The sequence below is a fragment of the Sceloporus occidentalis genome, unplaced genomic scaffold, assembly GCF_023333645.1.
Source record: "Sceloporus occidentalis isolate IW3139 unplaced genomic scaffold, rSceOcc1.0.p SCAF_3, whole genome shotgun sequence".
NCBI lineage: Eukaryota > Metazoa > Chordata > Lepidosauria > Squamata > Phrynosomatidae > Sceloporus > Sceloporus occidentalis.
In genome coordinates this window covers 88,214,957-88,240,530 of record NW_028316983.1, presented here as the reverse complement: position 1 = coordinate 88,240,530, position 25,574 = coordinate 88,214,957, and the positions used below count along the sequence as shown (strand labels likewise).

Sequence of the window (25,574 nt, the reverse complement as noted above, 5' to 3'; positions counted from 1 at the left end):
CAATGACTTAGATGAAAGAATAGGGGACATGCTTATCAAATTTGCAGATGACACCAAATTAGGAGGAATAGCCAATACCCCAGAGGACAGGATCAAAATTCAATATGACCTTAATAGGTTAGAAAGCGGGCCAAAGCTAACAAAATGAATTTCAACACAGAGAAATGTAACATACTGCACTTAAAGTGGGAAAATGAAATGCATAGATATAGGATGGAGGACACCTGGCTTAACAAAACAACATGCAAAAGGGATCTAGAAGTCCTAGCAGACCACAAGTTGAACATGAGTCAACAGTGTGATATGGCAGCTAAAAAGGCCAATGTGATTTTATGTTGCATCAATAGATGTATAGTGTCTAGATCAAGTGAAGCAAATAGTTCCACTCTATTCAGGTTGGTCAAGCCTCACCTGGAATACTGTGTCCAGTTCTGAGCACCACAATTCAACAAAGATGTGGACAAGCTGGATGTTGGATGTTGTCCAAATGAGGACAGCTAACATGGTGAAGGGTCTGGAAACCATGCCCTACAACAGGGGTCGGCAACCTCCGGCCCGCGGGCCGGATCCGGCCCGCGGGCGCCTTTCCGCCGGCCCCCGGTCCCTAATGCCGCCGAAATTGCCGCCGAAATCAGCCCGCCAAGGCAGCGGGACCGGCCCCAGCCTGGTCCTGCCGCCGATTGCCGCCGCCGATTGCCGCCCCGCCGCAGCTTGGGCGCTGCTCCGGGCGCCCGCGGGTGCCTCGCTGCCATCCTCCTCCTCCACCACGCATGGCCGTGCGGAGGAGGCGAAGGAAGAGGAGGGCAGCGAGGTCTGGGGCGGAAGAGGCGAAGGTGGAGGCGGTGCCTCCTGCACGCGGCCGCGCCACCTTCCCCGCCTCCCCGCTGCTGCTGGCTTCCCTCTCGGCCTGGATGGGGCCTAGGCTCCACTCAGGCCGAGGGAGAAGCCGGCGTCGCCGCTGGCTTCCCTCTCGGCCTGGATGGGGCCCTGGCTCCGTTCAGGCCGAGGAAGAAGCCAGCGGGGCCGCTGGCTTTCCCCTCCGGCCTGCCTGGGGCTTAGGCTCCACTCAGGCCGAGGGAGAAGCCGGCGTCGCCGCTGGCTTCCCTCTCGGCCTGGATGGGGCCCTGGCTCCGTTCAGGCCGAGGGAGAAGCCAGCGGGGCCGCTGGCTTCCCTCTCGGCCTGGATGGGGCCCTGGCTCCGTTCAGGCCGAGGGAGAAGCCAGCGGGGCCGCTGGCTTCCCTCTCGGCCTGGATGGGGCCCTGGCTCCGTTCAGGCCGAGGGAGAAGCCAGCGGGGCCGCTGGCTTTCCCCCCCGGCCTGCCTGGGGCTTAGGCTCCACTGAGGCCGAGGGAGAAGCCAGCAGCCTCGCTGGCTTTCCCCCCCTGACCTGCCTGGGGCCTAGGCTCCGCTCAGACCGGGAAGGAGCAAGAGGAGGAGGATGAGAAAGCGGAGGAGAAGGAGGATGAAAAAGAGGAGGAGGATGAGGATGAGAAAGCGGAGGAGGAGGAATTGGAAAGGTGAGACTTCTCAGGTCTGCCTTGGGGGTTTTTTTATTAATTTTTTAAAATATACAATACTTATTTTTGTTTTTTTTATTTCAGTATTTTATTATTGCTTCTTATTTTATTTCAGTATTTTTATTATTTCTTTTTTATTTTATTTAATTATTTTATTCTTGCTTTTTAATTTTATTTCAGTATTTTATTCTTGCTTCTTATTTTATTCCAGTATTTTATTCTTGCTTCTTATTTTATTTCAGTATTTTATTCTTGCTTCTTATTTTATTTCAGTAATTTTTTCTTGCTTCTTATTTTATTTCAGTATTTTTATTATTGCTTTTTTATTTTATTTCATTATTTTAGTATTGCTTTTTAATTTTATCCAGTATTTTATTATTGCTTTATTTTATTTCAGTATTTTTATTTCTTTTTTATTTTATTTCAGTATTTTATTCTTGCTTTTTATTTTATTTCAGTATTTATATTATTGCTTTTTTATTTTATTTCAGTATTATATTATTGCTTTTTTATTTTATTTCAGTATTTTTATTACTGCTTTTTTATTTTATTTCATTATTTTATTATTGCTTTTTAATTTTATCCAGTATTTTATTATTGCTTTTTTATTTTATTTCAGTATTTTTATTTCTTTTTTATTTTATTTCAGTATTTTATTCTTGCTTTTTATTTTATTTCAGTATTTTTATTATTGCTTTTTTATTTTATTTCAGTATTATATTATTGCTTTTTTATTTTATTTCAGTATTTTTATTACTGCTTTTTATTTTATTTCATTATTTTATTATTGCTTTTTAATTTTATCCAGTAATTTATTATTGCTTTTTTTATTTCATTATTTTTATCATTGCTTTTTAATTTATTTCAGTATTTTATTATTGCTTTTTATTTTATTTCACTATTTTATTCCTGCTTTTTATTTTATTTCATTATGTTTATTATTGCTTTTTATTTTATTTCAGTATTTTATTACTGCTTTTTATTTCATTTCATTATTTTTATTATTGCTTTTTTATTTTATTTCAGTATTTTTATTATTTCTGAAGGTGAGACAGTGTGACTTTCCAAAGTGCATTTCTGTGTATTTTCGATGCATTTATTGCTGAAAGGTCTGCTTTAACAATGATAGTGGTGATGATGATGATGATGATGATTATATCAGTCAGCACACCCCTCCTCCTCCTCCAGGGCTTTGGCGGAAGCCCCGCCCCTTGTGTGTGGCTCCGCCCCTGGAGGGTGGAAGCTCCACCCCTGGCATGAGGCTCCGCCTCCAGAGGGTGGAAGCTCCACCCCCTGCTTCGGCCCCCCAGTTGTCTGAGGGACAGCAACCCGGCCCCCAGCTCAAAAAGGTTGCCTACCCCTGCCCTACAAGGACCAGCTTAGAGAGCTGGGTATGTTTAGCTTGGGGAAGAGAAAGTTCAGAGGTGATATGATAGCCCTGTTTAAGTATTTGAAGGGATGTCATATTGAGGATGAAGCAAGCTTGTTTTCTGCTACTCCAGAGAATAGGACATGGAACAACAGATGCAAGCTACAAGAAAAGAGATACGACCTCAACATTAGGAGAACTTCCTGACAGTAGGAGCTGTGCAACAGTGGAATACACTTCCTTGGAGTGTGGTGGAGTCTCCGTCTTTGGAGGTCTTTAAAGAAAGGCTGGATGACCACCTGTCGGGGATGCTTTGAATGTGAGTTCCTGCATGGCAGGAGGTCAGGCTGGATGGCCCTTGTGGTCTTTTCCAACTCTATAATTCTATGATTCCATGATTTTAAATCTAATATAATGGTTATTGTGGTACTTTTTTGTATCCTATATTCATTCTGGGCTCATGTTATTAACATGTGTGCATTTCCATTTTAAAATTCCCAGAAGTTATCTTACATTCAAAACACAGCTCAGAAACCTTCAGATACACCTGTTTTTGTCCAATTTTCTCATGACTATTCTTAGTCAAGTCAGCCACCGAAATATTATATTCTTATATTCTTTGCAAGTGTGGTATGTGTTTGTATGTGTGTATATGTAGTGTTCAGAGTATTGGACTGGGTTTGAAAGATCCATGATGAGTTGTCTAATGAGCCATGAAACAAGCTAGATGACACAGTCTCATCCTGATCCACCTCATGGGGTTATTGTGAAGATAAACTGGGGAGGAAGGAGAACTTGTTGCAAATAAATGAGGATATAAATATAACAAATAATTGCAGGATTTAAAGATTTGAAAAAGCATTTTTACACCAAGCTAAAATGGAGACATACATCTGGAAATAAATATATATGTGTATATATATATATATGTATATATATATATATATATATATATATATATATATATTCTGCTTTCCAGAAATCTACATTTTAGTGATATATTCCCTTACCTGGATGTAAGGCCTGTTGAATTAAATGAAACACATACAGGACTGCACTGTCAATCAATTTTGATATTGATAGGGAAAACTACAAAAAATAGTGTGGTGGGGGAGTGGGAAGATCTCATCCTTAATGCAGGGAACATTATTTGTAGTCTCAGTGATATACTTCAGCATATTTATTTCCAAGCCTTTGAAGTATCTCTCCTTATTGTCATTTATGACACCTCACAGGCAAACACTCCTGTTGAAAAAAGTCAGACTCCCAATGCTTTGTCCCAGACATTTGCTTAGGAGCCGTACAATAGTGGAATCCATGGATGCAGAATCTGTGGCTATGGAGGGCCAACTGCAGTGGAAAGGGATTTATTAAAGCTGAAGTTCAAAAATCATCTGGAAGGTCAGAGTTGTCCACTTCTCGGATAAGGTATTTCTGGCTACAGTCCCTATCCCAGAGGTGGCCAGCTGTGACCCTCCAGGTGATTTGTGAACTACAACTTTAATAAATCCCTTTCCATTACATTTGGCCCTCCATAGCCACAGATTCTGCATCCATGGATTCAGTCATCCATGGTTTGAAAATATTTTTCCAAAAAATAGCTAAAGGGCAAATCTTGAATTTGCCATTTTACATAAGGGACACCATTTTATTATGCCATTGTATATAGTGGGACTTGCACATCCATGGATTTTGGTATCCGTGGGGGTGCTAGAACCATCCCCAGCAGATACCAAGGGCTTACTATATTATCCTAGCTATGGTTGCACACTTTATTGTGTAGAATTTAGATTGTGTTTTACTGTCATATTTTATAATGTAGCTGAAATTCCCAAGCATACACTCTCAAGCCACCTCACAAGCTTCTGATAAGCAACTCTCTTTTTCTTAAAGCATTTATATTACATCAAAGAAAAACCAACTGAGCACTAGTAGACTATCAAACACTCAATCTGACAGTTGCGCCTTGGGATTCACTTTTGCACTTGATATGAGGATTTTTTTTAAAAAAAGAAGCAAAGTGGCAGCACATCACTTTATGGAAAGTGCTTATACATCAGAAAGATGCACTCTGGAGGGAAAAGGAGGCCAACATCAGAAAGGATGCAAAGTTGTGGGTAAAATTCTTTGCAAGTATTGCTGGTGTCCATGGCTTTGCCAAGAAAAGGTCTTTCAAAGGAACACACCCACTTCCAACTGAAGTGCATAAAAGATAATCCATCAATAACTACTTTTAGCAATCCAGGCCAATCTGAAGCAGGACCCCTGAAGTGAATAGCTTCTTATTACCAATCCTGCGAACCATCTGGCCATCCAATTGGGAGATTTAGCAGAGGGAAAAAAACCTATTCATGCAGCATGGCAATCTAATTCCACCGGTTCTATCTATCCGAATACCCATTGGCATGTGGAGGGGAGGGCACAACAGCCTAATAAAATTGCATATATATTGCTCCCTTTTCTTGCTATGAGGAAAAAGAAATCTCTCGCTTCAGGCAAATTAATGATTCCTAATCCCTTCTAAGGGGCTAACCTCACCCAGTCTCTAGCAGATGGAGAGTTTACCAGGGGGCCTGTTAGCTTTCGCAGATAACAAAAGAACTCCTTTGGCCAAGAGTAGCAAGCCATGGATGACTGTTTGTACAAATAAGTCAACCATTGTTCAGCATCCCTCAGTTACAATGGCAAAAAGCATTGGTCAGGATGATCCATATTTTCTGCATTTGATCTGTTTTCCCTTTGAGGTGATGCACACCTTTCCAAAGCATGCTCATTACAGGCAACATTGACTGGCCATGGACCAGATCTGGAGGAGGGCGAGAAGGCCATCTCTCTCATTCTCTCTCACACACAAATGCATCACCACAGGACTTCCCCAAGTTTAGAGGGCTAGTGGTTTGAATGTTGGACTGTGACCCTGGAGACCAGGCTTGGATGGTCATGTAAACCCACAGGATGACCTTGGGCAAGCCACATGCTCTCAGCCACAGAGGAAGGCCAGGGGGCCAAGCACTGAGCAAACCTTGCCAAGGAAGCCCCATGACAGGTTCCCCCTTAGGGTCGCCATAAGTCACAAACCACATTTTAGTGATATATTCTCTTACCTAGATGCAAGGCCTATTGGATTAAATGAAGCCCATACAGGATTGCATTGTCGATTGATTTTGATATTGATAGGGAAAACCACACACACACACACACACACACACGCACCTAGTGTGGTGGGGGAGTGGAAAGATCTCGTCCTTAATGCAGGGAACATTATTTGTAGTCTCAGTGAGACTACATATACCACAGGATTATCATATATCACTGAGTGATATATCAGCATGTTTATTTCCAAGCCTTGGAAGTATCTCTCTTTATTGTCACTTAGGCCCCTTCTAAGGCAAACATTCCTTTTTGGGGGGGAGCCAGGCTCCCAATGCTTTCTCTCAGACATTTGCTCAAGAGCCGTACAGCATGGGATCCCAAATCTGTGGCTGTGGGGGGCCAAGTGTAGTGGAAACAACAGCACCGGTCCAGGGGTGCCTTGCAAGAAAGCCCATGGGCCAGAGAGCCAAGGTGCCCCTTGTCCTTCCCAGCCCTGGAACAAAGCCTGGGCCCCAGCAGCAGAGACTCCCCTTCCTCCTCGGTGACAGAGCTGGGCTCTCTTTCCACTCATCAGAAAGCTCTTTAAATTTGCAACAGGGGGCCCTCTCGGGTTTCCTCTCTCTGGGCCTGAAGAGGTCCAAGAGGTCCAAGCCCTGCCAAGAACAAGGCCTGCCGCCCAAGCCTCCCAGAGGGAGCTGCCAGAGGAAGGGGCTCTCCCTCCCCATCCCTCCTCCCAGGCCAAGGCGAGGCAGGCGTCTCCCTACCTGAGCTGTCCATGGTGCTGGGGCTGCAGCCGAGCGGCTGGGGCTGGGGGTGCTGCTGCTGCTGCTGGCGCACTGGGCTCCGGGCTTTGGCCGCCAGCCCCGGGATCCCGCCTTGCTTGCTGAGGCTGCTGAGGCTGCTGGTGCTTCCTCCTCCTGCTGCTGCTGCTGCTGCCCGGCTGCTGGAGAAGTCACCGTTGCTGTCCACCAACTGCAAAGATTCATAGCCATCATTGTTGGTCTTTTTCCGGTAGCTCCCCAGGAGGCTCATGGAGAGGCTCAAGGGAGGAAGGCTCCGCCGAGAGGGAAGAGGAGGAGGAGGAAGAGTGCAATGCAACCACACACCCAGAGAGAGAGAGAGAGAGAGAGAGAGAGGAGGGGGCTGGAGCCCCACAAGGGCCTGGCTGCTGGGCTGGGTGTGGGCCTCCTCTCCCTCCCTCCCTCCCTCTCTCTCTCTTTCTTTCTCCTCCTCCTCCTCTCCCGGCTTGGAAGGGATTGGAGCAGCCTTGCCCAGGCACCGCCTCGCCTCCTGCATCAGACAAGGGAGGAAGGGAGGAAGAGGAGGCAAGGGCCGGAAGCAAGGGCCGGAGGAGCCTGGGAGCAGACCCTGCCCACCCTCTGCAACCCCCTCACCACCACCCACAAGGTCCCTCTTCTGTGGGAGGCTCAGAGAAGGGTCAGGGGTGACATGGAAGAAGCCCTGCTTAAGCATTGGAAGGAGTGTCATGGTGAGGATGGAGCAAACTTGTTTTCTGCTGCTCCAGAGAGCATAGAATCATAGAGTTGGAATATACCACAAGGGCTATCCAGTCCAATCCCCTGCCATGCAGGAACTCTCAGTCAAAGCATCCCCGACAGATGGCCATCCATCCTCTCTTTAACAACTTCCAAGGAGGGAGACATCACCATACTCCAAGGAAGTGCGTTCCACTGTCAGACATCCCTTACTGTCAGAAAGTTCCTCCTAATGATGAGGTGGATGCAAACTGTAGAAAGAGAGATTCCAGGTCAACATTAGGAGGAACCTCTTGACAGTAAGGGCTGTTCACCGCTGTGATCTAATTTGGAATAGCGGTATATAAATAAATTTTTATTATTATTATATTATTCACCACACTGCCTTTTAGAGTGCAGTGCCCTTCTTTGCAGGTTTTTAAACAGAAGTTGGATGGCCATCTGCTGAGAGTGCTTTGATGGTTAATTTCCGCATGTCAGGGTTGGACTAGATGGCCCTCAGGTCAGGGTCTCTTCCAACTCTGTGATTTTATGAGTTGGAAGAGACCATACCAGCCATGAGGTCCAACCCTCTGCCATGCAGGGCTACACTATCAAAGCAATCCTGACACATGGCCATCCAGCCTCTGCTTAAAAACCTCCAAAGGAGGAGACTACACCACACTCCAAGGAGGCATATTCCACTGTCAAACAGCTCTTGCCATCAGGACGTTCTTCCTAATGTTCAGGTGGAATTTCTGTCCTGTACTTTGAATCCATTGCTCTGTATTCTAGTCTCTGGAGCAGCAGAAGACAAGCTTGCTCCATTTTCAGTATGACATCCCTTCAAATACTATTTAAACAGGAGGCCAGGAGGGAAGCAAGAAACAATTCCCAACCTCCCTCCCCAGGCAGAGAGAAGCCAGCATGGTGCAGTGGTTTGAGAGTTGGACTAGGGCTATGGAGAGCACTGTTCGAATTCTGGATCAGCTATGAAATCCAGTGGGTAACCTTGGACAAGCCACACTCTCTCAGTCTCAAAGGAAGGTAAAGCCCCTCTGAAGAAACTTGCCAAGAAAACCCTATGATAGGGTCACCTTAGGGTCACCATAAGTTTGATGCAATTTGAAGGCACACAACAACAACAACAACAACAACTCAGACAGAGACTTGATCCTCCTCCATCCCTGGGGGGTGGAGCAAGAAGAAAATGATCCAACTGAACTTCCAGGATCAAAAGCCTTTAGAGGTCCACATTGCAGAGTCCAAGTGGGGCAAACGGGTGCCTGTGGCACAGGAAGGGGCCCCCGCTGCCCACACACCCACCCTCGTGGCATTTTACAGTCTTATTCTTGTTGCGTGCCTTCAAGTCATTTCTGACTTATAGCAACCCTATCATGGGGTTTTCTTGGCAAGTTTCTTCAGGGGGGTTGTGCCATTGCCATCCTCTGAGGTTGAGAGAGTGTGATCTTCCAAGGTCACTCCGTTAGTTTCCATGAATAAGTGGGGATTCAAATCCTGGCCTCCGGGATTGTAGTCCAACTCTCAAATCACTACACCACAATGACTCTACCTTACACTCTCCAGCCCCTAGAAAGAACCCATCGTAACTACTATTGCTCTAGCACTCAATACAAAGGAAAGTTTTGCCAAGTTTTTCCCCTCAGACATATATATGCACTTTCCACCCCATCTCCCCAAGAGGTGTCTCTCACCCTCCACTCAAGCTCTTTTTCACAAGGTCTTCCCCAATCACTCATAATATACAATGTCCCCTGCCTGAAACTGTTTAGCTTCTATTGTCTGGGAAACATTAACTTAGAGGTTGGGTTATTTTGCCTTAGGGAAGTGCACAGAGCTGCAGAGAATGACACTGAAAATTAGGGACCTTGGGGTAAATACCTTAGACTCCCATTTCATCTTTTTGAGGCATTTTTCAAGGTAAAAGATAATCCACAAATTAGTCAACCAAGGTATAGCATACAGAAAATGGATTCACACTGGATAGTTTAACAGAATCATTGAATAAGACACAACTGTTGAAATCCTATTTTTCAATTGCTACTCCACTACATTTGGTGGTTTTACTTTAAAATTTTGCATCCATACTCATCATGAGATGTTGAACTGGAAGTGTGGTATCATGCATATCACCACACAAAATAGTGTTGTTATTCTTGTTAGTTTGGAGCAAAGACAATAACAGTTAGTCATATGTGCATATGTGTAAGTTTCTTCATGATGCCAGTCAACATAATCATATCAATAAACCCAACAGTTCATGATGGTCAATGAATATGGGCCAAGCTTTCTACTACATGGCAGCTACAAGGAATGCACGTTGCTTAGCATTAGTTGAGGCTGCATCCACATGCTACAGGCAAATTCATGCAAGAGAAACACAACAGTCTATTGAGATAGCATTACAATTAACTATTCAAACTACATGTATAGCTCACTGAAATAATTCAAAATGTGTATCTATTAGTGCCAAAGTGAAGCTGTGAACTATTACCCATTCACTCATTGGTCACTCATTTTATGGCATCCAAGGCCAGCTAAATTATTTGGGATTTTATAACAAAAATCCCACAAGCACCTCTCCCTGGAAGCAAAAATACAGTAACAGATTAAATAGCTAATGATTTGTAAGGGCTGTTCGACAGTGGAACACACTCCTTCCTCGGAGTGTAGTGGAGTCTCCCTCCTTGGAGGTCTTCAAACGGAGGCTGGATGGCCATCTGTCGGGGATGCTTTGATCTGGATTTTCTGCATGGCAGGGGGTTGGACTGGATGGCCCTTGCGGTCTCTACCAACTCTATGATTCTATGATTCTATGTTGCCCTTTCATGACATACAAAATCAGCTGCCTTAAATTGCTTTTTCACTTTCTGTACTGGCAGGACCAGCCTTCACTACTAAGGTTCCTAATGAGTGGCTGCTTTTTGGGGGGATCCTATTTAGACTTCTGTAAATTAATTCTCTAGAATTCCTTTGTATTATTATATATTATAGCTTCTGGGCCTCTAAGCAGTAAGATGTTCTGGGATGCACTGCTTAAACAAATTCAGTTTATTATAGAAAGTGAGCACTGTGGGCTGATGGAACAGCATTTTAAAATATCTGAATTTATTTACAGATATACTACTTGAGAATATATGGAGGCAACCATGTTTAAACACTCCAATAGACAGCAAAATTCAACAGCTTCCATTACAAATTTCCAGACAGGCAGTGCAAAATACAATTGATGTATACAGCATAGAAACTCATCTCTCTCAGGCTACATCTACACTACAGAATTAATGCATTTTGGCACTGCTTTAACTGCCTTGGCTCAGTTAATTCTTGGGTTTGTAGCTTTGTGAGATACTTTAGGATACTTTTGTTCCTATCTCCCTGCATCCCTTCCTGGAACCAGGGGACCTGGAAATGCTGGTACATGCACTGGTAACCTCTCTACATGGGGCTACCCTTGTGCCTTGTCCGGAAACTTCAACTAGTTCAAAATATGGCTGCCAGATTAGTCACTGAAAAAACTAGAGGTGACCACATAGCACCTATTTTAAAATCTCTCCCCTGGCTGTGCACTAGTTTCGGGGCGCAGTACAAGGTGTTGGCAATGACCTTTAAAGCCCTTCATGGCCTGGGTCCAACCTGCTTGTGGGATAGCCCTGTTTAAATATTTGAAAGGAAGTCATATTGAGGAGGCTGCTCCAGAGAACAGGACCCGGAACAATGGATGCAAGCTCCAGGAAAAGAGATTCCACCTCAACATTAGGAAGAACTTCCTGACAGTAAGGGCTGTTCAACAGTGGAACACACTCCCTCGGAGTGTAGTGGAGTCTCCTTCCCTGGAGGTTTTCAAACAGAGGCTGGATGGCCATCTGTTGGGGATGCTTTGATTTGGATTTCCTGCATGGCAGGGGGTTGGACTGGATGGCCCTTGCGGTCTCTTCCAACTCTATGATTCTATGATTCCATATAATCCACCCCGCACACTTAGGTCCTCTGGGGAAAAAATTACTGCCACCTACAAAGACCAGGTTGGCTTTGGTTACCCAAAGGACCTTTATATCTGCTGCTCCCAGATTATGGAAGGGCCTGTCGGAGGAGATCTGTCATATCGCCAGTCTTGACAGCTTTAAAAAGGCTGTCAAGACAGATCTCTTCCGACAGGCCTTCCCTGAGTAACAAACTTGGTTACCTGCCAAAATGGACTATCATATTGAATACCCCTACAAGCCCGTCTTTCTATCTCTGTTTATTTTAATGATTTTAATGTTTTAAATGTTATTTATTATGGTTATGTAGGGATCATTATGTTCTGTTTAAGGGAGGGAGGGGGTAATGGGATTATTTTTGTATTATATGAAATTATTGTTATTGTAAGACACCTTGATCCTGATGGACAACAGGATAAAAATAAAATTATTATTATTATTATTATTATTATTATTATTATTATTATTTAGCCTTATAATACCAGAACAAATTACACTTCTCAGGGTTCCATAGGATGAAGACATAAAGTTAATGCAGTGTCAAACTGCATTAATTCTTCGGTGTGGCAACAGCCTTAATCTCAGTTGGAAACTGCAATCTGTCTTTGGTTCCATTTCATGAATATCTAGATTACATCATCTTCAGGTACAGAGATGGTTTTGCTCCCTCAGAAACCTTTTTGTTTGTTTGTTTGTTTGTCTTGTTAAAGGCATCCATCATGCACAAACAAACAAGAATCTCCCCAACAAAACCTAATTCAGTAGCCTTGCTATCAGCTGTTAAGTAAGCCTCTTCTCTTCTCTTCTCTTCTCTTCTCTTCTCTTCTCTTACCCAAACCCTTACAATATTGTCAGTAAAAGAGTTCCCAAAGAAGGAAAACAGTATGAATATATGTAAAAATGATTATACTACTAGCTGCTTATACATGCTTTATTATTCCTAAGGTGCTAATGAACCCAATAAATTGTAATGTCAATAAATATATATGATATCTAAAGCTTAGGGAGAAAATGCAGATGGCGGGAGAGTAGTAAACCAGAGAGGAAGCTTAATCTATGCCTAAATCAGTTTCACAATTCATTTTCAACTCCAACGCAATAAGGGGTGGCCTTTAAGCATGAGCAATGTGCCTTTATCAGAATGCCATGTCCCACCACTTCGTGTCTGGAACTGGAGCTTCTGGGCATTATTCTCACTTATAATTAATTAAAATTGGCACAAAGTTGAGCTTGGAGCTTTTTTGATATTCATTTATAATTAACCTTATAAATGCCCCCAAGACTTTGAATTTATTAGGCAAGGGACAGCCAAATCTTGTTTAACCACATCAGGGATAAGGGAAATGATTTTTTAAAAGTGATATCACCGATTACTATCTACCACCATCAGCTCTGACCAGCTGACAAACTGGTTCATACACTTTCCCATCATTTAGTGGACATCTTAATAGTATGCTTAATTAGAAAGCTTTAAAAAGATAGTTAATGGAGAAAACCCATTAGACTTTCTATTATTAATTAATCAGATACCCTAGATAAACATGGCTTTCTAATACATATAACTAGTGGAAAGAGTCAAGTTGATCTGTATGTCAAAATATAATTTTGTTTAAAAAAAAATTCCTGTATCACTCTTAATTGTTTCACCATACAAATCTGTCCTTTCCTCTTGATTAGGTTGGCTAAATGTTTCCCTAAGGACTTGTCATGAAAGGTTTTGTTTGTTGTTAACTGCCTTCAAGTCAACCCTGACTCATGGTGACTCTGTCGATGAGACATCTCCAAGACCACCTATCGTCCACTGCTTTGCTCAGGTCCTGAACATTCGGACCCATGACCTCCCTGACTGAGTTTAACCATCTGGCATACAGTCTTACTCTCTTTCTACTACTCTTTACCTTTACTAGCATTATTGTCTTTTCTAATGATACAAGCCTTCTCATGATGTGGCTGAAATAGAACAGCCTAAATTTGATCATTTTGGTTTCCAGGGAGACTTCAGGCCTGCCCCCATTTGTTTGTCTTTTTGGGTGCCCATGGTATCCCCAGCACTCTTCCCCAGCACCACATCTGAAAAAAACTTGATTTTCTTATCAGCTTTTTTCACTGTCCAGCTCTCACACTATATATAGTGATGGAGGATACAATGGCGTGGGTGATTCTGACTTTAGTATCAATTGTATATCTTTACACTTTAGCATCTTGTCTAGTTCTTTCATAGCTGCCCTTCCCATTTCTAGTCTTCTTCTGATTTCTTGATTGTAATCTCCATTCTGGACAATGTTTGATTCAGGGTATGGGAACTCTTTAACTATTTCAATTTCCTCATTGTCTAAGCTGAATTTATGTAGATCCTCCATAGTCATTATTTTTTTGGGGGGGGGGGGTTTGTTTGTTTTGTTTTGTTTTTATATGTTCAGTGTTAAACAGGCTTTTACATTTTTTCTTTGACCTTCCTTAGTAATTTTTCCAAGTGTGATGTTTTCTGCTAGTAGTAAGGTGTCATCCGCTATCTTAGATTGTTGATGTTCCTTCTCCCTCATTCTATTCTAATCCAAAATTCCACAGCATCGAGCCATGGAAGTTAAAATGCTGTCAAACTGGATTATTTCTGCAGTCCAGATGCAACCATAGTTACTGCAGTCTTTCATGTCCCCTTTTTGTGGGTGAGGATGTATATTGATTTTTCCCCAGTCTATTGGCCCCTGTTTTGTTTTCCATATTTGCTGACATATATAAGTTAACTCTGCAACTGATTCTGTTTGTGTGGCTTATAGCAGTTCAACTGGAATATCATTTTTTCTGATGATTGATTTTTACCAGTTTCTCTTATTGCAGCTTCCACTTTCAAGTTAGAATTTTAGGTTCATCTTCATGTGGTTCTTGATTCCACGTTTCACTATTTTTTTCCATCTTTTTTATATAAGTCTTCTGTGTATTGCATCCAACATCTTTCATTTCTTTTTTATCTTGCAGTATGTTTCTTTCCTTGTCATAGAGCATCTTGGCCCTTGTTTTGAACTTCCCTTTGAGTTCCCAGATCTTGTGGAAGAGGTCTGTCATTCTTTCTTTTTTGCTGTTGTCTTCTGTTAATCATTATAGTAGTTCTCTTTATCCTTGCACACTAGTCATTGTACTGTTGCATTCATGGTTCTGGTATTGTTCCTATCTCCCTTTTCTTTTACTTCTGCATGATTCCCAACTCTGACCCATAGCACAGTACCTATTACAATTTCGATTATGCACCCAAAGTTATTTGCTCTGGAGTTTGGAGCAGGCAACTGCAGCCGGTTCAGGACAGAATGGCAAGGACTACTGAAAAAATTCAAAAAAGCACAAAAGTGGCTGGAAGTCCACTTCTGAGCCTCAAAAATTTGTATTTTTAAATGCTAAATGGTACCTTTGAGACCTATTTAAAAGTAAATTGTGGCACCTGGAGGCCACAGTAATTTGCCTTCTTTCTTTGGCCAATAAAATATCAGCCACAAAACCTTGAGTGCTGCACGTGACTCCAGAGCCATACATTGCCCATTCCTTTGCTAGAACTAAGATAGCCAACTTCCTCACCCTTTACAACAAGGTTTAGCATCTCCAGATGTTAGATTAAACCTCCCATTAACATTAGCCAATGTAATTAATTGTTCCATCATCTCTTTGTTGCAAATGGATGCAAAGCTTTGCAATCTAACAACATCTGGAGGGCCAGTCCTGATCTAGAGAAATCCCATTGGCTTTAATAACACTAATCAAACTAAGCCATACATGAGGGCAGAAACTGTAAAGTCTTTGTATATTAGACAAAACCATAATTAAATGGTAACTTAATGGAAAGATAGAAACTGTCACTTGCTTTAGGGAAGTGAGAAATACGGCCAAGATCAAATGCAAAGCTTGAAGATAACATGTCACAAGTACTGGTTCATATACACAGCCAAGTACTGGTTCTAATACTGTTGGACTGTGATTCCCAAGAGCCCTAGCAAGCACAATGACACTATTCAATCTTGGCCTTAAAATGTTTTACAAGAGCTTGTATTATCTTTCTATACCAAACACTGCTTTACAACAGTTTATTTCTTGTATTGTAAATACTTGCTCACAGCGACAATGATGTCAACAAGCAACATATTCTTGATATAACAAGATCACCTTCTGATGGCTTTATCACCTCAGACAATAATAACAGCTTGTGAAAGATATAATGCTAGATGAAAAAAATGAAGAAAGAAATTTATTGTAATACAATATGTATATTGTATGTGTATAATTATGTAAATAATCAATAAAAATATTTTTTTAAAAAAGAAAGATACAATGCTAGATTGAAGGTTTTAAGTCAAAAGCAAGATGGAGCATAAACCAAGATCTGATTATATCTTCATTTCTCTTAGAACAGAATCCACTGCAGTGTCTTTAGCGCAGATAAGATTTAAGAAGTATTTGAGGGGATTTTGATTTTTTTTTTAAATGAAACATTTGGCTCATTAAACATTTCCTATTTTATGGTAAACTCATTTAAAGCAAAATACACAAAAATATTCTTTGAAAATATCTAAAAATATTTAATGTTAATTCATGCTTTCCAGAAAAGTATGACAGATATTCATAAAAACAGGTAAAACACCTGCCAGAGCATATGATTTATAGCACAGAGGCTTACTGACAGCAAGCTGCCAATTCTGATCCTTAAAGCATTAAGTCAAGCCCCATTATGTATGGAGATTAGTGATAGATTACTTTAAGGGTCAGCCCGATCTGACTTTCATAGAAATAAAATATAATTAGCAATTCTGTAGATATTTTTGAGTAGAGAAAAATAGGGAGGCAAATACACTGTACTTGACCCATCACTTATACAATTACTAGTTTCTACTGCTATCCTATATACATTTACCTGAAAGTAAGCTCCACTGAACTCAGTAAGGCTTACTCCTGAGTGACAATTCTTGAGACTGTATATTTGTTGAAGTTTAAATATACTTCAGTCATGGGTCAGAACAACTAGTGGCAAATTCTTTACTTAGAAGCAAGTTGCACAGAATTCAGTTTATTTTCAAGTAAATGTGCATACACTGTAAGTGCACCCTTGCATTCCAAGCTGATGAATAATTAGGCAGGAGAACATCAGTGATTTAAAGCACATTTAACTATGGTTCTGACTACATAGGATCAGAATATTAATGTAACCAGAGGATCACTATGTTGCTACATGTAAAAGAGAAACGAGCAGCTTTAATAGTTAAACTGTGGAGGGAATGTTATCAGGCATTGCATCTAGCCTTCCTAATCAAGATAGTGACTGGGTTATACAATGCCTTCCAAGATATCATAAAAGGATTCTGGATTCCCAAATTAAAGAATTGCATTATGTAACAGAAATGTACATTTTTAAAAGTGTCACCCTTTGCCAGGAGAAAATCAGTATGATCACAATCCCAATATTGCTAACTACAGGAATATCAACTCAAAAAAATTAAACTGGTATGTATGTTTGTGTGTCATTTGCCTTCAAGTTTTTTCTGACTTATGGTGACCTTATCATGGAGTCATAGCAGGTTTCTTCAGAGAGAGTTTGCCATTGCCACTGTTACAACTGTCATATAAATTTAAAAGAACAAGAATAACAAAATAATATTCTAGGTAATAACGTATTTCCAGAGACATTCCTACTTTATCCTATTATAACCAACCATTAGGCATTAACAAAGTCAATATATGTATTTATAAGATATGATAAGGAACCAGTGTAGTGCCTTGATAGAAACTAGATTTTCTTAGATTACAATATTTTACCTAGTTGCCCAGAAGTAAACCCCATTAAAGGGAGCAGGACTTATTACTGAGTAGATAATTCACAGGATTACAATGTTAAGTATTCATCCTTACTATGGCCAGAGAAACACTGAATAGACAGACATAGTATTGGAAAGTTGGACTTCTAAATATACAATTAATCCTAATTGTGTCAATTCTATTGTCTGAATCTACTGTGATGGATTTGCATTGTCAGAGTTCCTGAATCAACATAGACATGCATCTCCCAGGATTACATCAGCTGATTTTGCTGCCAACTTTGAAGAATGAATCGTTTGCTTGTCTTACAGGACTGTTTACTTGTGTTATAGTTCTATCTGACCCACTACTGAAATGTTGAATGGCCATGATGAACATCTCACATGAACATCAGATTAAAATGGTCAAGACTGGGTGCTGTGATTCTCCTAGTACAGTGCAATCTACCGATCTGTGTGGGGTAGCTATGCTGAGCAATGTGAAAAGGAATAATTTCTTTGTCATTTTGTTTATCAGTATAACAATAAAAACGTGTTTTAGAGATTTTTTAAAAGAGAGATTCAAACACTGTTTGACCAACTGATGTCTTTGGCCTCCTCTGCATGGTCCCAGTGCTAGCCAATATCTTTATCAGTGACTTAGATGATGGAATAGAGGACATGCTTATCAAATTTGGAGATGATACCAATTTAGGAGGGGTTGCTCCTAAATCAGAATACAAAATGTCTTTAACAGATGGGCCAAAATTAACAAAATGAAGTTCAACAGGGAGAAATGGAAGGTGCTACACTTGGGCAATAAAAATGAAATGCATAGATATAGGATAGGTAACACCTGGTTTGATGGCAGGACATGTGAAAAAGATCTACGCATCCAAGACTAAAGCTTTAAGGGAAAAATCACCAAGGGCTGACAGTGAGCATAGGGAGCAGCAGAGGGCCTGTGATATAAGGAAAGCTGCATGGAATGTGAGGACTGGCAGGAATGATGTGGTAATGGATATTTTGCAGCATGACTGACAACTGAAAAGCATTCCTCCCCCCCTTTTGGGGGGGGGGGGTCTCCCTATTACCTAGTTCACTGGGTTTTACCCAAATTTGGAATACATTTATGTTAGGAAAAGGAAAGTCAACATATTTTTTTTAAAAACATAAAATTGCCCCCAAATGACCCCTAACACTTCTTACAAATCTGGCCAACAATTTTGACACATAGAGCAGAACTGGGACGTAGGTGAGTCTCTTTTTTTCCAACAGAAAGGGACATCAAAGTCAATTACCAAGTGACTTCTTGTTGGGAAAAATGTTTTCTTTTTTATTTTATCTATATCAGCCTGGGTAAGGCCCAAAACATGGCTACACTAATATGGGAGATAGTGGGGTTCACTGGGATTCACACAAATGGCCTCAGGATCTGCATGCAGCTCACATGCTGGGCTTTCACAACCCCAGCATTGCATGGTTTGCTTTCAAGCCTGTTTCCACAACCACCTGACCTAGAAGCAGTTCCAGCCATCTCCCAATCCTTCATTGCCTCTGTAATATCATAAAGACCCTCCAAAGGGCTTGCCTCTAGCATCACAAGTACCTGACCCCCTGGTCTTAGGGCTTTGCTTCCCAGTCTCAGGTCTTGGCCCTCAAATCTTTGGATATATGATGTTGCTGACCTATCTGTACCTAAGAAAGAAAACTCACTTTTACTAATGATAAAGGTGGCCCCGCCTTTTAGGTATACATCTAAGAGACATAGTGTGTGGAGTGACACATCAAAGACCAACCCATTGGACAGGGTAAAGGGAATTGGTCTGTAATGTGTCACTCTATACACTATGTATCTTAGATGTATACCTAAGGGGGGCACCTTTATCCTTAGTAAAAATGAGTCATCTATGCACTATGCACTGATGGTCAGTGATGAAAGGATAGTTTTTAAATGGTGGCCAAATTAGTTTTAATCCAACATATAACAGACTTATGACAGGTGAGTTAGGTGATCAGAAAATAAAATAAGCAGAAATAGTTATTAAAAGCAGGGAAATCTGTCAGGAGTCAGACTACTAACATTAAAAGTAATAAAATCAGATTCTGGTGTGGAATTATGATGGGAAGAGCAAGACGTATAAAGGGTATTTGCGATGGGTGGGTACTATGAGGTACCTACACACAACCGAGCAAGCAGTTCTTGGTAGAATCTCTTACAGACATATCTGAGGAGTTTGACAAGGGAAATTGGAAGTATAATCCAATGGCAATCCAAACGCAATCATGGGGTTTAATGTTATTGCGTGATAGACTACCACACGCAATTTCAAGCAATGGGAAATCAGTCCGAACGCAATCATGGGCTTTCACGTTATTGCGTGAGAGGTGATCACATGCAATTTCAGGCAATGGCAAGCTATTTTTGGGCAATGGGAAGTCAGTTCGAATGCAATTCGAATTCACGTAAATTCACTAAACTAGCGAATTCACGTGAATGTGTTCTGGCCCCACTTTCTTTTCATTCGAAATTAAGAGAAATTCCTCCCGTGTGATAAACTCCTCAGTTAACAAAGCCTCTGACGAAGAAACTCCTTGTTACAAAGTCTTCTTATACCTGCCCAATGCCACTTTTCTTCCTTGTGATCTGACTAGCTGGAACATTTTTTTAAAAAAATATGCAACACTTCCCTGACCTGAGTGTTTCGTTTTAAAAAAAGTTTGTTAAAACACATTGACCTACTACTTTTTTGTGTGATGCAAGAGCCCTTCCATGTTATTTTTACCTCTGGAACCAAATTTTCTGCTAAAGTAGTACCCAGGGATGTTTCTACCTGTTAACTTAGGTATACCTGTAATGTGATTAACAAATAAATCTGGGATTCAATATGAAAATTCCTTAAAGGAAAGGCAGAGAATGAAAGAATGCTGTTTGTGCAGTTTCCCTTTTAATAGAACTAATGCCAAATATGTCAACTCAGGGGATCTGTGGGGGCAGCTGTCAAAAAGGAATCTCAATTGAAAAAAATATGTTTGCCTTCTGCATGTCCAGATGGTTTCATACCTATGCATGCCCTTCAGAACTGTAACCCCTATTTTTAAGAAATACAATATGTGGATATACAGCAGTGGTATCACTAGGGGGTGCAGATTGTGAGGACTGCACCAGCAGACACCCAAAGGTGAGGTGACACCACTGCTCCTCAAACATTTACCTTTGGGCAGAAATGGGCTCTGGCATTTGCCTATGTCCCTTTAAAGTGCTGAAGAGATGGTGTAAGTAGGGTGAGGCTTAATGGGAGGAGAAAGGTAAGGCCCTAGTTTTTAAATTTTAAATTTAACGTTGTTTTTTTAAATTTTCTTTAAAAATATCACACTTTACCAAATTTTCACTTCAACCACATGGAACTATGGATATGTACATGCATTTAGGCTGGGCATATGATATTGTAATTTAAATGTATAATTTTAATTTAGCTAGTTGTTTATGTCACAACTAGTAACAGGATTCTGTATGGTGTGGTATGGGAGGAAGTCAGTGGGGGATAACATCATGAGTTACTGCACTGGGTGACACCAAACTTTGTGACCCCACTGATGTACAGTAATGCGTTTGAAGGGAACTCTTCAAAAGCTCCTACCCTACATTTAGAGTAGGGATGAGCAAACTGTAATCCCCTAAATATTGTTGGCATGAAATTCCCATAATCCATTGTCAGTGGAGTTAATGGTGGAAGCTGCAGTCCAACAATATTTGGAAAGTTCAATGTTCCCCAGCCTTGATTAGACTGCAAATGGTAGTGTGGAATTCTGACTCTTTTCCTATCCAATGTTTCTGCTCTTGACCTTTTGCAGTGGTTAATTTCTTGTGGTTTTCAGAGGCAAAATCATGTCAAAATGTTGTCCTGGAAAGTGATCTCAATTTGTCTCTTTTCCATAGATTACAAAAAGAAGCAAGGACATAAATCTGTCATAGATATGAAACATGTTTTTCCTACATTCCCTTTTCATGGTTTGTGTATAACTGCTAAAGTAATTGTTAAGCGTGTGAAGGACATACAATGTAGCATGGTGTTTCCAAGCTAATAGCACAATTCTTTCTACTACCTAAAGTGTGAACACAGACCACAGTCACCTTCAGGTGTCATTTGCATTTTTAGCCCTACTCTGGCTTACTATCCAAGTGGCACGATCTGGCAGGGACAGTCCCAATTAATTCTCTATGGTCCCATTTTTTTCAGCTACTTTTAAAGGTCAGTTTCTCTCTCTTACTTCCACTTTGGCCCTTCATCCTACATTTACTTCAGTTGCTGCAAACTGAGTTCAAGGTGCAAAAGTGATGAATACTCAGTTAATTCAGTGGAGAGAGTGGAGAAGAAGGGGAGGAATCTTGCGCTTCCCTGTAGACTCAAGGCAAAATTAAACTGCTACAGCATCTCCTAGCTTGTATGTTTCTCCCCATGGATATCTCCATGAATCTTGACCATGCTCTAAGGTTGCTTGGCCACTTGTGTCCCAGATTTTGTCTCTGAAATTTTAGAGGGTATAGTGTTGTATCCTCACTTCCAAGGGCCACAGTAATTTTAAATTTATTTTGAACAACTGAATTATAAGAACTAGATATGTCATTTTCTTTTGAACAAAACTTCTCTTTGGCTGCTGTCACATTGCAGAATTAAAGCCATCTGACACCGCTTTGACTGTCATGGTTCCATCCTATGGAATCCTGGGATTTGTAGTTTGTTGTGGCACCAGAGCTCTCACAGAGAAGGCTAAATATCTCACAAAACTACGATCCCCAGAATTCCATAATATTGAATAATGGGAGGTAAAATGAGGTCAAACTGCATTAATTTTGCAGTATACTCGTAGCTTTTGCTTATTTTTAATTTACTGTTGGCAATGCACATGGAGCATAAATATTCACACACTTATTCTGCATAGGGTTAGGAATAGGAATTGTGAGACAGTATCTATTTGCTTCTCACAAGAGGCCCAAAGCTATTTATGCCACACAGTTGGGCAAATCTGGTGGGAAGCTGCCATCTGGTGCATGACAGAATCCTTGATATTATGCCAAGGCATCTTTGAAGGCAATTCCCTTTGGTAGTTTTATTGTAGGATGTGAAATATTTGCCCTGTCCTACTGTATCATGGGATTTACTTCCTGAGCTTTCAGTGAGGCATGATGTTGCATGAATGGATCACAAGTGGTTTGTGGTTTATTGAGTAGACTGAATTTGTCATAGCCAAACCAAATGAATAACCATGGTGAAAGGTATATCCAGTGCAGCTTGCAGGGTATGCAGCCCATTGTTTTTTTCCTTGGAGATCACCAGATACAAAATGAAGAATGAGACAGAAAAATGGGCTGTCTAGAAAGAACACTTGAACAGCTAAAAAAATTAAACCTTGCAGAAGTTGTACTAAATTGGTTGAGATAAAAAGCGACAGATAAGAATGTGAAAAAGTAAATTAAGCTGTCCAGACTGCCTAGATCAACCATATCTATTTCTCCTTTCTTGCCAAAGATAATCCCCACAGACTCGCTATAAAATATTCACCGGTTTTTCTAATATGAAGGAAAATAATCTAGAGAATAGAGATCCCTTTCTTGACAAGTTATCATGAGAAGTTGCTATAATAAGAGTGATACATGATGCACGTAACATCAAATATATCATTCTTAGCAAGAACATGATTGAACCAACATTACACAAAACATTTATGCCTGAAAGGAGCATCACAGCACAATATTGTTGGACTCAAGCTTCAAAACCAGACATCTTATATCTAAATTTATCACTGTAATTAAAGTCAGCCACATGTTACTTATAACAAGCAAGTTATCTAGTGGACCACGTTCTGCTTTCTTTCAAGACACAGTAGAGTCTTGATTATCTGACATAAATGGGCGGGCTGATAGTTGGATAGCCGAAAATGTTGGATAATCCAGAGGGTCCAAGAAAAGCCTTGAAATCACTATGAATTGCAAACGTATTGAAGTTTTATTGCAGTAACAGTAAAAGTAACGTTGCAGTAACGTTATAGGAATAACATTGTAATGTATAAACAGTCCTCTAAAAATGTAAAAAAATCACTGATCAACATTGTGATGTACAATATGTACTGTATAAACAGTTCAGTCCTCTGAAAATGTAAAGAAATCACTGAGCAGCGACGTTGGATAATCCAGAATGTTGGATAATTGAAGGTTGGATAATCGAGACTCTACTGTATTAACAAGATATCTTTTCTTTACAACTTGGCACAATGGACCATTAAGTAAATAGCAAAGAAAACATATCTCAGGGATAGGTGACTTCCAGGGTTTGGAGAAATGAACTGATTTTGTAGCACCTCTGAGACTAACTAAACACAAGAAGCTGGTAGCATGAGCTTTCATAGGGCTCTTTCACACAGAGGAGGCAAGCATCATTAAAACATGATTAAATCATGCTAATAGTGTGATCGAGGAGAAGATTTTCACACCCGCGCATACTTCTCCCATTTGTGTCCCATGCATAAACTGTAATGGACACATTATTACTCAATGACGCATCAATTACAGTTTACGAACAGGACACGAATGGGAGAAGCACATGGGGGTGTGATAATCTTCCCCCTGACCGTGCTATTACCATGACTTAATCACATTTTAATGATGCTTGCCAACCATGTGAAAAAGTCCATAGACTTGAGTCTACTTCCTCAGATGCGTTTGAAGTGCATCTCCAAACTTGCACCTGAGGAAGTAGGTTCAACTCTAGGAAAGCTCATGCTACCAGTTTCATACTTTTAGTTAATCTCAAGGGTGCTACGAGATCCCTTTGCATTTTGATTTTCCAGACTAACATAGCTATGTCTTTCAATTCCCCCTCAAGTTTATTTATCTCCATTTTATTTATATTCTTCTTTTCTCCAGCATCCAAGGAGACTTACAACACAGATTAAAACTGAATGCATCTCAAAGAAATCATAATATTTAAGACAATTAAAACACAAATAAACTATCATATTTAAAACACCAGAAATTAAAAACCTTTTAAAAGCATTTAAAGAATACAATATGGGGAGTACAGAATTCCGCATTAAAAGGCTATTCTACAACTACCAGGGCCAAATTTTTAAATAAGTCAGCAGAAGAAGACCAAGAGGGGTTCAATTTATGCTCCCATGGAAAGGATTTCCAGCCATGAAAAAGGTTTTCTCTTGTGTCCTCATCAAACATACCTTTTAGGGTAGGTTCATATCAGAAAACATAGTCCTTCAAATAACCTAGACCCATGCTGTATAAGGCTTTATATGTCATGGACAACATTTTGAACTGTGCTTGGATCAGACTAGGAGCCAGTGAAATTGTTATAGGGAAGGAATTATATGTACTCTGTAGCCAGAATCAGTTAACAATGAGTGTGCAGCAATTTGGACCCATTGAAGTTTCCAAACACTTTCCAGTGGCAGCCCAAATAAACTGTGGCAAGATTTATTCAAAGGCACTTTGCCATTGCTGAGGAAGTGTGATTGAGAAGGTATGAATTTGCTCAAGGTCACTTAGCAGTTTTCCATGGTTGAGTGGGGTTTCAAATCCAGGTCTCTTGGTCTCCCAATTCAGCACTCAAACCGCTTTATCATGCTGCCTCATTGTATGTGATGGAAATTCAAATGGGAAGTAGCCAAAGCATGTGTTACCATGCCAGATCGGACATCTCCAGTAAGTGGCACCACTGGTACACTAATTTGAAGTGTGTACTCCTGACCACCACTGACATTCGAGCTCAGAGCCTGAGTCCAGAAATTCACCTCCTAACCCATTATCCTATTTGGGGGATGGAGTGTATTTCCATTCAGTACATGTGGAATCCGATTCCCTGATTTGTCTTTAGACTTTCTTCATTCTCATCAAGTTCATTATTGACAACAGCACTGACTCAGCACAGGAAACAGTCTCCTTAGAATTAGAACTGGGTGTTATTTGCATATTGCTGTCATCAGTATGAAGATTTTAAAACTTTTTTTTTTTGAAGTGTTAAAATTTGAAATAGCCCCTATACTATCTCTTTAGTGGGAATTGTTTCAGGATCGGGGGGAAATATATTCTTAAACCTATCATTAAACCAGAAGAAGTTTTTCTAAACTAGGCGGTTGAGAACCGCAGTCAACTTGGTTTTAAAAAGGCCTCTCCTAGGCCAATACAGCTTCTTAAAAGGTAAATTTTGAAAGTAATTAGAAATCATTACTTGCTTCTCCAAAAAGTAGCAAACAGTACCATGTTACTTTTAAAATTTAACTTGATTCCATCCTCCTTAGCCCTTGCCCTCCAAGTAACATGCTACAAATAATGG

The 25,574-nt window shown here is 40.7% G+C and overlaps 1 protein-coding gene across 7 annotated transcripts in view; it reads right to left on the bottom strand.

The window, feature by feature from the left end:
* DNAJC6 (DnaJ heat shock protein family (Hsp40) member C6) overlaps positions 1-25,574 on the bottom strand; it is a 93,267-nt gene that overhangs the window by 53,413 nt on the left and 14,280 nt on the right. For 3 of the 7 annotated variants that reach the window (XM_089515356.1, XM_089515362.1, XM_089515358.1), the window contains exon 1: positions 6,744-7,107. The exons of 1 other annotated variant lie outside the window; for it this stretch is intronic. In XM_089515356.1, the coding sequence (XP_089371482.1) occupies positions 6,744-7,011 (268 nt within the window). In that variant the 5' untranslated portion in view covers positions 7,012-7,107. Of the gene's footprint in view, positions 1-6,743; positions 7,109-9,356; positions 9,375-25,574 lie in introns of those variants that run through there. 3 more of the 7 variants (XM_089515360.1, XM_089515357.1, XM_089515361.1) reach the window with 2 other exon arrangements.